Source organism: Acanthaster planci, unplaced genomic scaffold (assembly GCF_054643075.1).
Source record: "Acanthaster planci isolate LZ-2023a unplaced genomic scaffold, COTS_SCS Contig12, whole genome shotgun sequence".
NCBI lineage: Eukaryota > Metazoa > Echinodermata > Asteroidea > Valvatida > Acanthasteridae > Acanthaster > Acanthaster planci.
The window spans coordinates 201,176-217,577 of record NW_028257636.1 but is presented as its reverse complement, the minus strand read 5'-3'; the positions used below and the strand labels follow the sequence as shown (position 1 = coordinate 217,577).

The 16,402-nt window shown below is 40.9% G+C and overlaps 1 protein-coding gene across 1 annotated transcript; it reads left to right on the top strand.

Moving 5' to 3' along the window:
* The first annotated feature begins 10,937 nt into the window (after positions 1-10,937).
* Positions 10,938-15,961, top strand: LOC147795507 (protein cbp-1-like). The gene is made up of 3 exons (XM_087131762.1): positions 10,938-11,314; positions 11,495-11,614; positions 13,545-15,961. Exons 2-3 carry the CDS (start codon positions 11,579-11,581, stop codon positions 13,707-13,709), a joined length of 201 nt encoding a protein of 66 aa, XP_086987888.1. The 5' UTR covers positions 10,938-11,314; positions 11,495-11,578; the 3' UTR covers positions 13,710-15,961.
* The last annotated feature ends 441 nt before the right edge of the window (positions 15,962-16,402 follow it).

Below are 16,402 nucleotides of genomic sequence, written 5' to 3'. Positions count from 1 at the left end.
TATAAGAATTATCTAAATCTTCCAAGCTTGCTGTCATCTGAAAGGTTACATGTTTCTCTATCCATTCATAAAATTTTCGTATCCATATTTTGAGTAGTTAGGGAAATAGCTGCCAAAGGAAGTGCGAGTTCTTTTCCAACTGCCTCCTTTTTTTGCGGAATTCTGGCTTCGTCTGCGCTAGACTGGTCCTCATCGCGCGCAGAGAATGCTTCATATAATCTAGAATAAAAGGTCTGATAATTATCTAAATCTGCCAATTTTGGTGTCGTTCATTCATATAAGTTTCATATCCATATTTGGAGTAGTTAGGGAAATAGTGCGAGTTCTTTTCAAATTGCCTTCTTTTTTGCAAAATTGTGGCTTTTTCTACGCTATACTGGTCCTTATCCCAAGCAGAGAATGCTTCATATATTCGAGCATAAAAGATCTAAGAATTATCTAAATCTTCCAATCTTGCTGTCATCTGAAAGGCCACATGTTCCCCTAACTATTTATATAAGTTTCATATCCATATTTTCAGTAGATAGGGAAATATCTGCCAAATGAAGTGCCAGTTCTTGTCTGACTGATATTTTTTTCGGAATTCTGGCTTCGTCTGGCCATACCGGTCCTTTTTATGCTCATAGAATGCTTCATATAATTGAGCATAAAAGGTCTGAGAATTATCTAAATCTTCCAATCTTGGTGTCATCGGAAAGGCCACATGTTCCCCTATCCATTTATATAAGTTTCATATACATATTTGGAATAGTTAGGGAAATAGCTGCCAAAGGAAGTGCCAGTTCTTATCTTACTGTTTGATATTTTTGGGGAATTCTGGCTTCGTCTGCGCTATACTGGTAATTTTCCCACGCAGACAATGCTTCTTATAATCGAGCATAAAAGGTCTGAGAAATGTTTAAATCTGGCAATCTTCGTGTCATCTGAAAAGTCTAATGTTTCCCTATCTCTTTGTATATGTTTCATATCCATATTTGCAGTAGTTAGGGAAATATCTGCCAAAGGAAGTGCCAGTTCTTGTCTAACTGTTTGATATTTTTCGGCGTTCTGGCCTTGTCTGCGCTATACTGGTCCTTATCCCACGCAGAGAATGCTTCATATAATCGACCATAAAAGGTCTAAGAATTTTCTAAATCTGGCAATCTGGGTGTCCTCTGGAAGGCCACATGTTCCCCTATCTCTTTTTATATGTTTCATATCCATATTTGCGGGAGTTAGGGAACTATCTGCCAAAGGAAGTGCCAGTTCTTGTCTTACTGTTTGACATTTTTGCGGAATTCTGGCTTCGTCTGCGCTATACCGGTCCTTATCCTGCGCAGAGATTGCTTCATATAATCGAGCCTAAAAAGTCTGAGAATTATCTAAATCTGGCAATCTTGGTGTCATCTGAAAGGCCACATGTTCCCCTATCTCGTGGTGTAAGTTTCATATCCATATTTGGAATAGTTAGGGAAATAGCTGCCAAAGGAAGTGCGAGTTCCTTTCCAACTGCCTCTTTTTTTGCGGAATTCTGGCTTCGTCTGCCCATAGCGGTCCTATCCCGCGCAGAGAATGCTTCATATATTCGAGAATAAAAGGTCTACGAATTATCGAAATCTTCCAATTTTGCTGTCATATGAAAGGCCAAATGTTCCCCTATCTCTTTGTATATGTTTCATATCCATATTTGCAGGAGTTAGGGAAATAGCTTCCAAAGGAAGTGCGAGTTCTTTTCCAACTGCCTCCTTTTTTTGCGGAAATCTGGTCGATTACACACTTAAGGTTCGGACGACCTCACCAGATTGGGATTTCCATTTAACATCAACAATCAGGAATGATTTATTTCAGAATCACATGAGCATTACGAGAGAATTACGATACATTGATTGCCAGCCATCTTTGATTGTATCCCAGCATCCTTTGCTGTGTTTACATGTACATGCGTTAGTCTCCAGTCAAGTCGTGTCAGCCTAGTCTTCGTCCTGTAGTCTTTGTCTACAAAGGTTATAGTGTGAAAGGGGAAGTCCTATTAAAGATGCCTTTTTTCAAAATTACAAACACAAAGTTACAATGCTTGCTTAATTAAATAACTTCTCTCAAAAGCTGACAGTAGTGTTCTTGACACAATGCGCTACATCCATTAAAAGTGATCTCTTCTATTTGGTCCTATTTTCTTAAAGTCCTTCCTGTGGAGAAAGAAAACGCATACAAATGAATACAACAATATGCAGTGGTACATGTATCTGTGACTAAATAAAAAGGCAAAGCATAAATTCCTAGGTTGCTTGCTAAAACAGGTTGTTTTTGCTATACATGCACTTGGCGTTAACTGTCACACAATGCATTATCTGTCCGTCCGTTGGTTTGTCAACTTCCAATAAAAAGTATGAACTGTGACTGAGAAAAGAGATGGATTTCCGAACTGGTAATGAGTGGCCTTGTTCTTTAGAGTCCAGGCTAAATGAAAAGTTAACAGGGTTTGAGGTGGTCAATATGAGTGATAACGTCCTTCCCAGGTGCTGACACTGGTGTGAGTTTATAGTTCACTGGTGTAAGGTGTTCCAGAACAGTGAAGGGGCCGGACCATCGAGGTGCTAGCTTTGCAGCAAAGTGTTTGTCCGCACAAGACTGTGGGTGTGTGCGGAGCATAACCGTGTCTGCAACTTGGTACTGCATGTGACGTCGCCTCCTGTCGTAGTGGTGTTTGCACTTCTGCTCAGCTCTCCGCATGTTCTCCAATACCTCCTCTTGAACTGCCTCAGGATCCTGTTGCTCCGAAGTGGTTGGAAGATGCCACTTGTTGTGAAGAGGACTCCGCAGATCACGACCCAACATCACAACACAAGGGGCCTTGCCTGTTGTCGAGTGGACGACTGAGTTGAGTGCAAAGGCATATTCTGCTACGTGGACGTCCCACAAACGATGATCGGCTGTGAGGTAGGAACGCATCATCCCCTTGAGGTTTCTATTCACTCGTTCAACCCAGTTGGTTTGCGGATGGTAGGGGGAGATAAACACCTGCTCCACACCCCACCCGTCGCAAACTGCAGCCATGGCACGAGAAACAAACTGGGATCCATTGTCGGACAAGAGCCGTTTGGGGGCTCCGTATCGGCAAAAGAGTTGCCAAACAAGCAAATATGCCACCACCTTTCCCGTTGCCCTCTTGATGGGAAAAACCTCGGTCCATTTTGAAAAAAGGTCAACAACCACGAGTAAATACTCGTGGCCAGCGTAGCTTCGTGGGAAGGGACCCATAAGGTCCACACCCACAACCTCCCAGGGATGCTGAGAGTGTGTAGATAACATCAGGCCTGCTGGTTTCCTGAAGACAGGCTTGGTTTCCCGGCACTTCTGGCATGCCCGCACAAAATTGCGCACATCTTTGGCCATGCCACTCCACCATACGCCGAAGGTGTGAAGACGATCTAGGGTCTTTGCACGCCCAAGATGGCCCGCTGTCGGTTGAGAATGACAAGCGTAAAGCACAGCCTGGTGCAAGGCCTTCGGCACAACAACTTTCCACTTCTTCCCTATTTTTTCGTTTTTTATAACGGGCAAGTCGAGACTTGTTTGCGAGTGATTGCCGGGTCACGAGCTAGCGAGCGGCGCCGAGGTCAAAAGTGAGCCGAAATTCCCCTGGTTTTTTGGGTCGATGTACTACCCAGGGGTTTTGATCAAAAACCAGGGGTTAACGACAATTCCAGGATTTTCCCATTTTTCCCCATTTTTCCCCATTTTTCCCCACCAAAATTGTTTCGACGGTTTTTTGGGTCGTATAGGTACCCAAGGGTTTTGAGCAAAAACCGGGCAAAAAGGGGCGTGTGCTCCAGAACTCTCACTTCTCTACTACTACCCCAACAATGCACTGCAATCACTAGTGGATAAAACTCGCAGTATGCTATCGACGGGGATAGCGCCCTGTTCGACAGTTGCTTAAAGTGAAATTCCAGAAAGGTGCTAAATGCCTCAAAAAGCCTGCAGGACACCGAACATCCCATGGGTAAGCACTTATCATAATAAAACTGAGTGTGAAACTTGAAGCCAAGCAATTCATAATCAGAAGGGGCGACGGGAAGCAACCGAAAAGCCGACTTAATGTCCGTTTTTGCCAGCCATGTTGCTGAATCGGCGGACATCGCTAAATCGACAGCCGTATCGAATGATGCATAATGAACTACACACTCTTCCTTATCAAGATAGTCATTCACAGACTCACCTAGTGGATAGGAGAGATGATAAAAAGGCGAAACGAGCCCTGTCGTTGCTTTGGCACGAGACCAATAGGTGAACACTGAAGATTTGGAAATGGCCGGTCCGAGAAGGGACCTGCAATCCTGCCTAATGCAATTTCATCGCGTAATTTCTGGAGGACGATTTCTGGCCTATCCTTCGCGGACTTAAGGCAATCAGAATCTTTACGTACCCTCAGACCATGATAGCTCAGCGAGAAACCGTTTGCAAAACCGTTATACAGCAAATTAGCCGCCGATTTATCTGTATAACCTGACAACCATTGCTTGAGGACTACGATATTAACGGGTGTTGGGGGGACGAAAAGTAGTATTTCTGTCCCCGTTAGCAGTACCCGCCGATTGGCGGTTGTTATCGCTCACATTGTGCGTGTCCAGCCTTGTTACTGTACTGGGTAAAGCCGGCCAAGCCGCCTGCCGTGCGCCTGACACTGCCAACGGCGTCTTCGTGTAACGCGTATACGCATGTGAAGCGCGACCGGGACCAATCGGCTGGTGCGCGGGACCGGGGGTGGCTGGAAATGCGGGCCCGAGCCCCAAAGCTATTCTATTGTAGTAGTGAGGGAAATATCTGGAAAAGGAAGTGCGAGTTCTTGTCTTACTGCTTGATATTTTTGCGTCAAACTGACTTTGCGGTATACAGGGTCCTGTACTTGCAAAGAGAATGCTTCATATTTTCGAGAATAAAAGGTCTTAAAATTATCTAAATATGGCAATTTTTGTGTCACCGGAAAAGGCACATGTTCCTCTATCTATTCATATGAGTTTGATTTCCATATCTGCAGTAGTTAGGGAAATAACTGCAAAAGGAAGCGAGTTGTTGTCTGACTGCTTTATATTTCTACGTAATTCTGACTTGGATATTTTTGCGTTATTCTGACTTTGTGCTATACCGGGTCCTGCACTTGCACAGAGATTGCTTCACATATTTGAGCATAAAAGGTCTTGAAATTATCTAAATCTGGAAATCTTGGTGTTATCTGAAAGGCCACATGTTTCCCCTTGTTTCACATGTTTCTATTTGTAGGGAACCGTTCCTCAGTAAGGGCGCCCTCATCCTTCCAATACGCGTAACAAAGGTAATTAACATAAAGTGGAGACTTTTTTATAGGCTTCCCGGGCACGCGGTGTGAAGGTGATCTCTTTGCTTTTGGTCTCGAATGTAGAACTGTACTCTCTGCATTTTGCTTCTATTAATTTGCAGGGAGGATGGCTTCTGCCATGCCCCTAAGTGTGGGAGAGAGTCAATGTTAGGAACCCCTACTAAGTACCTATAATTGTATAAATACTTCTGTCGGAGAAATTGTACGATTTACGTGGCCCAATGTTGTAACTGCTTTCTGTTCTACAACGTGCCTACTGTAATTGGTTAAATAGCAGTATAAGCCTTTGACTATTCATTGTATTGTTTTTTTCGGTGCCGTCTAGCCATTACACTACACCAACTGTTTTTATATTTAATAAATTGTAGTTCTGGAGTTATACATCATTTATTGTTCACGTGTTCTCCAAGTGCTCGTCCGCTTTAATTAGGGGACCGTTCCTCCTTCCTCCCACTGTCCAACTGACGTGGGGCTATTCCGCTACATATTCATACAAGTTTCCTATCCATATTTGCAGTAGTTAGGGAAATATCTGCCAAAGGGAGTGCGAGTTCCTGTCCAACTGCCTCCTATTTTTGCAGAATTCTGGCTTCGTCTGCGCTATACAGGTCATGTTCCCACAGAGTGAATGCTTCATATAATCGAGCATGAAAGATCTAAGAATTATCTAAAAACTGTAATCTTCGTGTTATCTGAAAGGACACATGTTCCTCTATTTCATATACGTTTCCTGTCCATATTTGCAGTAGTTAGGGAAATAGCTGCAAAAAGAAGTGCGGGTTCTTGTCTGACTGCTTTATATTTCTACGTAATTCTGACTTGGATAAGAAATTATGGCTCTATCCCATTCATTCATTCATTCTTGGGCCAAATTATCTATGAAACGGTCATTGTGGGATTCGGATACGTCCGAGTAATCACTTTTCGGGGTCACTTGGGCACTCGGAATTGAAGACTGCCAGCTCTCCTGACTTGAAATGTTGGAGCCATTGGTCTGGAGTGAGATTAACCCCTGAGAAGTCATTGTGTATTGCGGACGCTGAAGAAATCACTAGGAAAACGTCCCATTGGTGTAAACAGTGTTTGGTCTGTGTTCGGTGGTGCGTAGCTCAGTGGAAGCCTTGCGTCAGTGTCAAAATTGGCGGGAGAATTGGCACGGTTTGCAGCCAGAATCCCGATGTGAGCACTGATGTAGGAACATGTGGGAGGGTGTATCCCTTGGACATGTCGGGGTGTATGAGCTTGGTCCAGTAAAATTTATTTGGCGGGAAAGATTGGATCCCTTTCCTTTCACTTGTGTGGAGTGTACTTTAGGCTGTTTTGCCTTGGGTAATTCCACTTTGAGAGATGCAACCTGAACTTGCATGCAATGGGATGCAATGTAGGTTTAATTGATACATAGTGACAACACTGTCGATCTGGAGGATGTGACTATGCTATTCGGGAGAGAGCAAACCTGAAGATACCGCTTCCGCCAATCGGCTGGTATTCTCGGGCAGATTGTTGTTTCACCATCAACCCACAATACTCCCTAAAGGTGCAAGGAGTACAAACATGACAAGGATAATAAATGATGGCCCTATCCCACTCAGAGACGCTCGGTCTTATAGATTGAATCCAAACTAATAAACTTTGGGTGCTTTCGAAAAAAAACATGTCTATCCGTGGGTGCGTCACTGTGTGATTTATTTCTACATGGAGACTAAAATGGAGCCTCGGTGGGTAGAAATAATAAGAATTAAACTTGTGTAGACCGATCGAGACCATGTTTAGCCAAGCTGTGGGTTGGGTTGAACCTGAGAAAGTAGCGGGAATGCATTTTCGTCCCTTTGGGGACTCATCAGCCGCTTGATTCAAATATGAATCGGGGTGTAAAGGTATGGTTAGTGAGTGGAATGGCACTCACTGACGGAAAAAGTGATGACCGTTCCTCTGATCATGATATTTGTGCACAATTAGTGTGAATAGGTTTGTTCATTCAAAAGGGAAATGAGAATATCTAGAGCGTTATCAGATTTCTCAGGTGTGGCGGACCGATAGTCCTCCGTGTGGCTGAGTTTGGATCTGACAATGTTTTTCTTGATATTTTTGGCTACCTTGTAGGCAACTAAAGGAGGTTTGGGGAAAACTTCCTTTAATGTTCAATGGGTTGCCAGAGATGAGGTGCCAGTGTATGAGAACAGCTCTTTTGATGTCTTTGTGTTTCACATGAGGATTGTGCATAGTGGTGAAGACGAGTGGGAGTTCTTTTTTGTTTTTCACTTTTTGCTCATTGTGAATCATAGATTCCCGTTGCCGGAAATCAATGGACTGCATCGATCTTCGAATCTCGGCTTGATCATAGCCTCGTTTCAAATGTTTTTTCTGCGAAACTTTGTGTTTTTTGTAGAAACTTATTCCCACTATTGGTGTTTCTGGCATATCTTAGGATTTCTCCTTTGATAAAGCCGTGGAATACGTGTTGTGGATGGGATGAGGTTCTTTCCAGGTATTGGAATGTTTCCGTTGGTTTTGTGAATACTTTCGTATCCAGGATACCGTTTGAACTTTGAGATGAAACACGGACCTTTGAAAGTTGTCAGGTCTTGGTACATGTAGGTAATGGAAGTTTCGGATGCCTCAAAAGTGAACTTGAGGGTAGGGTGTACTAGTTTGATTCATGTGGTTAACAAATTGGGTGAAATAATCGAGTTGGCCATTGTAGACGATGAGGATGTCGTCTCTGAATCTAGCCCAGAAAAGGATTTTGTCCATGGGGGCTGAGATTTCCGACTCAAATTCACGTAAAGCTACGTCGCAAATTTCTGGGCTTGCTACTGCTCCCATTGCACATCCGATTTTCTGTCTGAAGAATTTACCTCCAAACTGAAGTTAGTTGCAGCCTAGAACAAGTTCTAGGAGAGTGCGGGTGTAGTTGGATGGGGTTTGGTTATGGCGTAGCCGAAATTTGTCCTGGCTACCGATTCAACGGTTTGCACCCAGTGGATGTTGGTGTACGTGGAGACAACATCGATGCTTGCCAGGAGTGAGTTTTGGGGAAAGTTTCTTTTTCTAGTTTGGGGATACCAGGTGTACGGAAGTTTGAAAGGCCTTTGTTTCAGAACTTTGTTGTGCATCAGAAGTGCAATTCTCATTCGTCTTTGATATTCGTGGATATCATGAAGAAGTGAGAGGCGGTTCGGTTTAGCCAGGGTGGGAACCAAGTTTAAACCTTTACCCAATGCTATTTTCTCCGTTGGGGAGTTTAAGAGCCTGGAAAGGTTTGTAATGAATTGTTCGCTTTGTTTGGCTTGGTTTTTCCGCTGAGTCGAATGGGATGGCCTTTGGAGATTTGGCCACTCCTGTGAACTCATTGTAGCCATCCTCTGTTTTTCACTAAATTCCTCTGCAAACACTTAGCATACCAGGGGTGAGATTTCTTGGGGATCTGTTATGATTTTGGGATTTTTTCATCAGAATTATCCAGATTTCAGGATTTTGCATCATAATAATCCTGATTTCAGGATTTTTCTTTCATCAGAATTATCCTGTTCTCACAATTTTTTCCGAATTATCCTGATTTCAGGGTTTTTTCGTTTAGCACGCCTTTGTAAATCTTAAAAATCTTTATGTTACCATATACTTATGCCATGGTGGATGTTCATTTTCTTCCAATCTCAACCCTGGTGTATGGTGTTATAAATTGTGTCCATAAAGGACAAATGTCAAGTACATGTATACAACTGTATATATTTCAATGCATTTTTGGAAATGCAGTCTTCCAAAGGCATCTTTTTCAATGTGTCTCAGTTGAATTGCCTTACATTTGAGTGGAATGATTACAAATGAAGCTCAATAGGAATGGTTAATAGAGGAATGACTTGGCGTATTTATTTTCATGTAGAAGTCGAACAGTGATCATGAAAGACAGAGAGAGTCGGTTGAATCTTACAAAATACCACATTAAATGAGTTAATTCCTTTGTATGATGCATGACACTGCTGAAAAAAGCACCAGTTAGAAAAACGGATCCACACATACTGCTTGTCCTTCCACTTGAATGAATGAATGAATGGTTTATTTATTTATTTTAACTGTTTTCCTCGCCGCCAGGGGCAGAATTGTGAATAGAATTTACATGTACATTAAAACAAATAAATATACAATAATATGTACAATTACAAAAGAAAAGGGTATTAAAAAGCCAAAAGCGTTAGATTTCTAAAAAGCCTTGGAGTAAACAGGGACATTATGATCAATAATACATTCTAAAATGGTTAAAATTAAAATGACAAAAAAATTGAATCAACGGAGATCAAAATTTGTTTTCAAACATTAACAATGTACTTGGACAAAAGGGCGAAAATACAGAAAGGGAAGAGGAAACAAAACATATAGGGCTAAGGAGGGTCAAAAAGGGGGAGGGGGTAAGGGGTAGGGGGTCAGGAGGAAAGCGATCAAAAGGAAGAGGAGGGGGATCAAAACACAAAATATTACAAAGGGAACATTAGATAGGGAGGACAATTACGACGCAGGAAACACATTATCATTTGTATTAAAAGCATTAAAAAATGAACCAGAGCAAGTAAACGATGAGGTCTGATTCTATTATTGGCAGGACAAATAAACTCAACATGGAGCTAATAGGTTTAGTCAGACACACTGTTAAGCAGCTTTATCAATCCTACAAGAGGGCTGTTCTGATACCTCCTTGTACGACAGAAAGGCACTGTTATAGTTGTAGAATTTCTTAACTGACGACCATGTGACTGATGACGAGTCAGAGGAATCCAAGTACTAAAATGCTTTGAGGTGAGCAGAGACTGACCAAACTTAATACACAATTGGTTTCGCCTTTGACTGAGAGTGAGCATGCCACAAGAAACAAGTGCATCATCATAACCATTGTATTCATTGCCAAGAATAATTTTGCAAACCCTCTTCTGGAAATTTTCCAGAGCTGTAACATGTTTCAACGTGAGGCTAAAATTCCAAACTGGAGTGGCATATTCTAACAATGGCCTAATATAGCCAAGATAAATGGAGACCAAATCATTTACAGGTAGGCAAAAACGCTTCAGTGTCTTTAACATATACAGTCTTTTGTTGGCACGAGATATTATATTCTGGATGTGGGCATCCCATTTAAGGTCTGCCTGCACTGTAACACCCAGGATGCGATGGGATGCGTTTTCTTGTAGAACTGTGTCCGCGATATGGAGTTGCTCCAGTCTATGTGGTTGTCTCGTAAAGCTGACAGTCATGACGCTGCACTTGCTGGGATTGAGTTTCATGTGATTGGCAGATGACCACTTGCTGTTCCTCAAAATCTTCATTTTCAAGCCCCTGACTAATGTCAATTTTTCTTTCAACAAAAAGAAAAACTCTCTTGACCTTAACTATCTCTTAATATATTAAGTGCTGAATACATTTTTTGTCCAGCACTGATGGTTTTGAAGTTTTGTGCATATTATATGACAAGTTGTTTTCTCATCAACTTGCAGCAGTGCACCAGATACTTTTTATGGTCATGCCCAAAGATTTTTTAGCGCTGCGTAGCGGCGCAAGATGGAGAACTTGGCCAAAAGGTGCTATCACTATAGGTGCCATTTGAGTATGAATGTTAATGCATGGATGCAGGCATACCAGGTGTGCGTGCCTGTCACGTTGCCTGTGCCTGTTGCATAAGCAAAGTGTATTCACACCCAAATGCCGCCCACGTGATAACGTTTTACGCGTATTCACGGTGAAGTTCTCCATCTTGCGCTGCTGCGCGGTGCTATACAATCTTTGGTCATACTCTACCTGCGTAATACTTTCTTTCAACATATGCATTGATCTCATAGATACCTCTGATGATATGCCAGCTTTCGAATTTGTTGTTCCCCTGACCAGCAACGCTGGCATGGGTATTACCATGCCCATCCCTGGCAACACACAGCCCTTGCAGCAGTTCGTCACCCAGGATTTGCGCTATCACATTGTCTTTAAACTGTACATGTAGGTAAAAACCTTGATTGTGCCACCTTAATTTGCACTGCATTTGAAATAACAAATGTGCACCGATTTGATTTCAGTATGTTTTCTTTAACCTTTCGGAATAAAAACTTGCCAAAACACACATTAATTAAGCATTTTATGATGTGGGTATTCAAGAATAATGATTTCTCTCCCTTCCAGAGTTCAAGCAGTATTTCCATCACCTGATCCCAAAGCCATGAAAGACAAGTGAATGGGAAAAGTGGTAGCCTATATGCCTGAAGAATGGAAAAGGACATGTATGAGCAAGCCAGCAGTAAGGTAAATGATATACAGTCTTTTGTTGCGTTAGGAATTCATACCTTTTTCTGGATAATCAAACAACCGGGGCTGTGCTGGATATTGAAATGTTTGATCAGTCATCAAATGCTTGAAAATTGTTTTCAAAATCAAACATTCAGAGGTAAAAATCAGTAAAATAAAACTGGAAGTAATGAAATCATTTAGTTACAAAATTGCATAATCTCCATTGTAACACACCTCTTGCTGGCTCTTTATCCCAATTGGTTGAAATATAGTCAGATGTGTAGGTCAGTACATGAATCTGGCATCATCGTGAATCATACACCAAGACATTGTGCACATGTGAATTCCAGAGACTAATGCCTGGCCAGGCACCAGCACTTCAGAGTTTGTACTGGAGCCTCAAATGAGCAGAACATTGAAGTACAATTCTAAAACACTCAATGGAAAATATATAGAAGTGTTACTGTAATTATTGAATTGCTTGTTGAATTGCTGAGTTGTATGGTTGAATTAAAACAGTTTCAAAGTTTCTTGTCCTATTTTACATATATGGCTTGTGGCCTTAGAAGAAAGAACCCTCTTCTGATCACTCAAGGTTCCTCAAGGAGCATAAACACGCTCTGGCTTCATTGCTAGTTTCTTTGTGTAAACTAATACAGGTATACATCGTAGTAGCTGTGCATATGTCCAGCAATAAGGCCAAATTACTCTGACTTGCAGTGCTCCTTTTCTCATGATTTCTGATCTTGCTGTTACTAAGGGAATAAATCACCAATTAGGACCGAACCTCTTTAAGTAGGAGACAAATCCCTCTGCTGAAACTCGGAGGGAAAAACCACTCGGATGAACAAACAGAAATAGTTGGTTGCTGCTGTTTGTTTGAAATTGGAATAGAACTTAATATTTGACTTTATGGAAGGTTGAACTTAGCCTCACAAACAACTACATGTAACTCTGTATGATGTACAAGGACACTTCCTACTCTTAGAGAAGTGCAGGTGTTTGCCAAGGCTCTCATCAGTCTTTCCACTGACAGTTCGTGTAAGGACTAGGGGCCACTTAAAATTTTCAATGTTTTTAAAATTTCGATTAAAAAAATTGAATTTTCATCCAGTACGTGTACATTATACATGCATTTGACATAAATTCATATACAAGTGAAAATCTATAATGCAACACAGTATGACAAGATGATGGCTGGAATTGCAATAGCTGATCGTGATCGATCGTGCACGCAACAGCATGCCATGTCCAATCCACTCAAAAATGGATCTCCCGAGGTACGGCTACACCTACAGTCAATTACCACGTCTCCACGCACATGCATATGTATTTCTATTGAAACAGAGACGTAGACCTAGCTCTAGCCAACAGATTTGGATGCATTTTGCTGCTGTCTGGCCTTAGATTCAAGGTGATGAATGTTTCACTATTATTAGCAACTGGTGTTCAACGTTCACTGTGTATATCATTAGGTTTATATAATGCTTCTGGTACCCTGCTACATTTGTGGTTGATCACCGCTGCAAGCGCCCGGCTTCCAAGTCTAACAGTAAAAACCACCTCCTTCCATGATGTTTTACACTTGCATAATAATGTAATGGAAAGGTCCCCCTGTCTGTATATGGAAACGAAGGTGAAAAAGATTGCCTTTTTCGGAATGCTGGTGTGGCTGAGCTATATATGTGTGGCGTGCACGCTAGACATATTTCAGAGAAATAAATTTTTCTGGATTTTAATATGAAAATTAAATTTCGATTTTCAATTTATTTCCTTGACCCATCCACCCATTATTTAAAAAAAAGTCAAAATTGGAAAAAACACTGACAATTTTGAGTGGCTCCTTAGGAAGACCAGTGTCCATCGCAGGAAAATCACCTGGCAAACCATTCACCCTTGCTCACTTTTTAATTCATTCGTTTTTTACTGCCTGGTCTTGTCACAGGAGGAGTACTATCACCTTTTGGTTGACAAGATCTACAAGATCCAGAAGGAGCTGCAGCAGAAGCGACAGAAGAGGATGCAGGATTCAGGAGGTACTGATGCTGCCGCTGGAGGCATCCTCACGATGGCAACAGCGCAGCTGTCCCAGCCACAGCCTCCCCACTAACTGCCCAGACCTGTCCATTGGGAAAATGTAGCTCTTTGAACCAAATTATATCAGAATCATGCTGTACGTTACGAAATGTATATGGTCTTGAAGGGTTATTTTGGTGTCAGTGTTGCTTTGGCTCAGCAATGAAAAGTGGACTGGTAGAATGGGGCGTCAGGTTGGCATAGTGACACTTTTGTCACCTTCCACTTCTGTGAATCCAGCCCAGGCTTAATTTGTGGATTTTTTAGTCTTTACTTAACTTTGTGGGTTTTTCTCATCTCTATAATAATCCTGGGGAGTTTTTCCTTCCACTTCTTAAACTGAACACTATCCTTATATTTGCAGTTGTAATTTGAAGTTGTAGATTGTCACATTTCTCAAGTGGTTACTGGCAGCCATTTGAAAACCATCCTGGAGATTATATTGCTATTATCAGTAAATAAAGCTGAAAATTTTTATTGTTATTGTTGGAATTACACAGGGGAAATGGTATTGTTTATGGTAGCAGGGCCAGGTTTCCTTCAGTGTATTTCTAAATGTGGTCATAATACAGACTGATCATTTGTGGTTCACTCGAAGTCTGTGCACAGGTTAACATGAATTTGGTGTGTGATTTCTACTTACAGTTTTATTTCAATTCCAAGCATCTGTAACTTTTTAAGTTATCACTGAATAATCAAGACCTTTTCTTTATTTGTAGTTTTCTGAAGGCTTTTATTTTACTTCATATTTCAACAGTGGTGTCACCCATAGATCATCGTTCAATTTTTATGACTGCAGATGAATTGACTCGGAGTGTGTACAAAATGCAGATGTAAAACAAAAATTGTACGAAGCAAACAACAAATAAAAGTGTAATGCAAATGTAAATTTTATGTTTTGAAAAACATTCCATATCTCGGTATGCGGAATGAAGACGTCAACTGTACATGTAAATGTAACTAGTTCAAGCTTAAAATTGTATTTCTGATAGGAGCTTCATTTCAGGTGCTTCTGGAAAAAATCTTTTTTTTCTGCACACAACTGTCCCTGCCTATTGTCTCTATCATGACTTGAACAAAGCTTTTGCCAAAATAAATGAGACTACTAATTTGGAAACAGACTAATGGATATTTACATGTATGTTGATAGGGTCGCTGCTTGCCAAAGAGAAATCAAATGAAATGGGAAGGGGGAGGTTCAACAGCAACTCTTAAACTTGAAGGTCCCTTTTTCTTGAATGTCTGTATTTAAACAAGATATGCTCTCTTTTTTTCTAAATCCACTTAAATTTGGATGTAACCATGATCTGGCCATCTATATACACAGGTAGGCCTACAAGCTAATGGTTTCAAACTTCAAGCATACCTTGACTCGATTAACTCGACTGACATTTAAACATGTCAATGCTCTGTTTGTTTTTCAAGCACACACAAAGTCTGAGAAGTCTGTGAAGGTACACTGTGTGTTGAATTTGAACTTGGCAGCAGTGCATATATGTCCCTGTTGTAGTATGTACCACTCCATGGGCATGTCCCATATTGTTGAAAAGTATGAGGTTGTGGTAAGATATGTGGTACAAATACTCGTCAAATGACTGGTGTAAATCACTATTTATGGTATTTGGCTGTGTTGGTGGCCATATCTTACCTTTTTCAAGAGTTGAAATTTTTGGCCAAAAATTATACCCACCTGCAAGTGGACAAGAGGAAAGGGGTGGAAGATTTGAGAAGAAAATTGCTATTCATGTTTCTTCATTTTCACTAGTTTGATTTTTTTCCATAAACAGAAGATTCACTATCCGATGTGCCATACCTGGTCGTGAAAGCCACAGATTTGAGTCTTAAGATGGCAACACCTTGCGATAGAAGAATAAAATAGAAAGCTTATGGCTTTAGTACTGAACAGGTCCAGTCTCCTTCAGGAAACTTCTAAGTGCCTTTGGTCTAAGCGGTTTGTATTCCAAACTGGTCCACCAATCAAAAATGGGCTTGTTTATGTGTCAGGCTTATGTAAAATAAATACAAGCCCTTTGCCTTTTAGACATTTTGGAGAAATATGGGTTAAAGAGTACAGAGTTCATCTTGTATGGCCTGTTCTATGCCACTCAAGGTCAATACACTTGAGGCAAACCAAGGGAATTTTTGTGCACAAAATGATTTTGAAGTCTAGATGAGTACTCCATGTACTTTTTGTAATTCCTGTAATCAGTGTAATAGTCGGAGGATTTTAATTGAATGAAATAAAATATGTAGCCTGAGACATAAATAATATGTCCATGATGTGAACTGCACTTGATTGCTCCTTTTTTGCAACTTTCTGTTCCTCTTAAGTTACTTGTATATATGTAAGAAACCTGGAAGTTATGCCTTATGGATTACTCTCATCATTGAGAAGTGCTCCAGAAATTTAAGAAGCTATTAAAGGAAAAATGATTTAATGAGGACACCCCAACTAATATGAAGTTTTTTAGAAGGTATCGCTCAAATTTTTTTTCCTGAATGAGAGAATAAGATAAAGAAATAAGTCTCTGATTTACATCGAATTATATTGTAGAAATATTTCATTTTCTGAAACGGTTCTTGAAATGGGATGGGGGAGGTCACTGCATTCATCAGCATTAAACTAAAAAAATATTAATGGTAGAGGGGTGTTAACGCTGAGGTATTTTCAAGCAGTTTAATTTGATTTACTCACTTTTCCCAGTGTAAAAACTGTGATATAGAAAC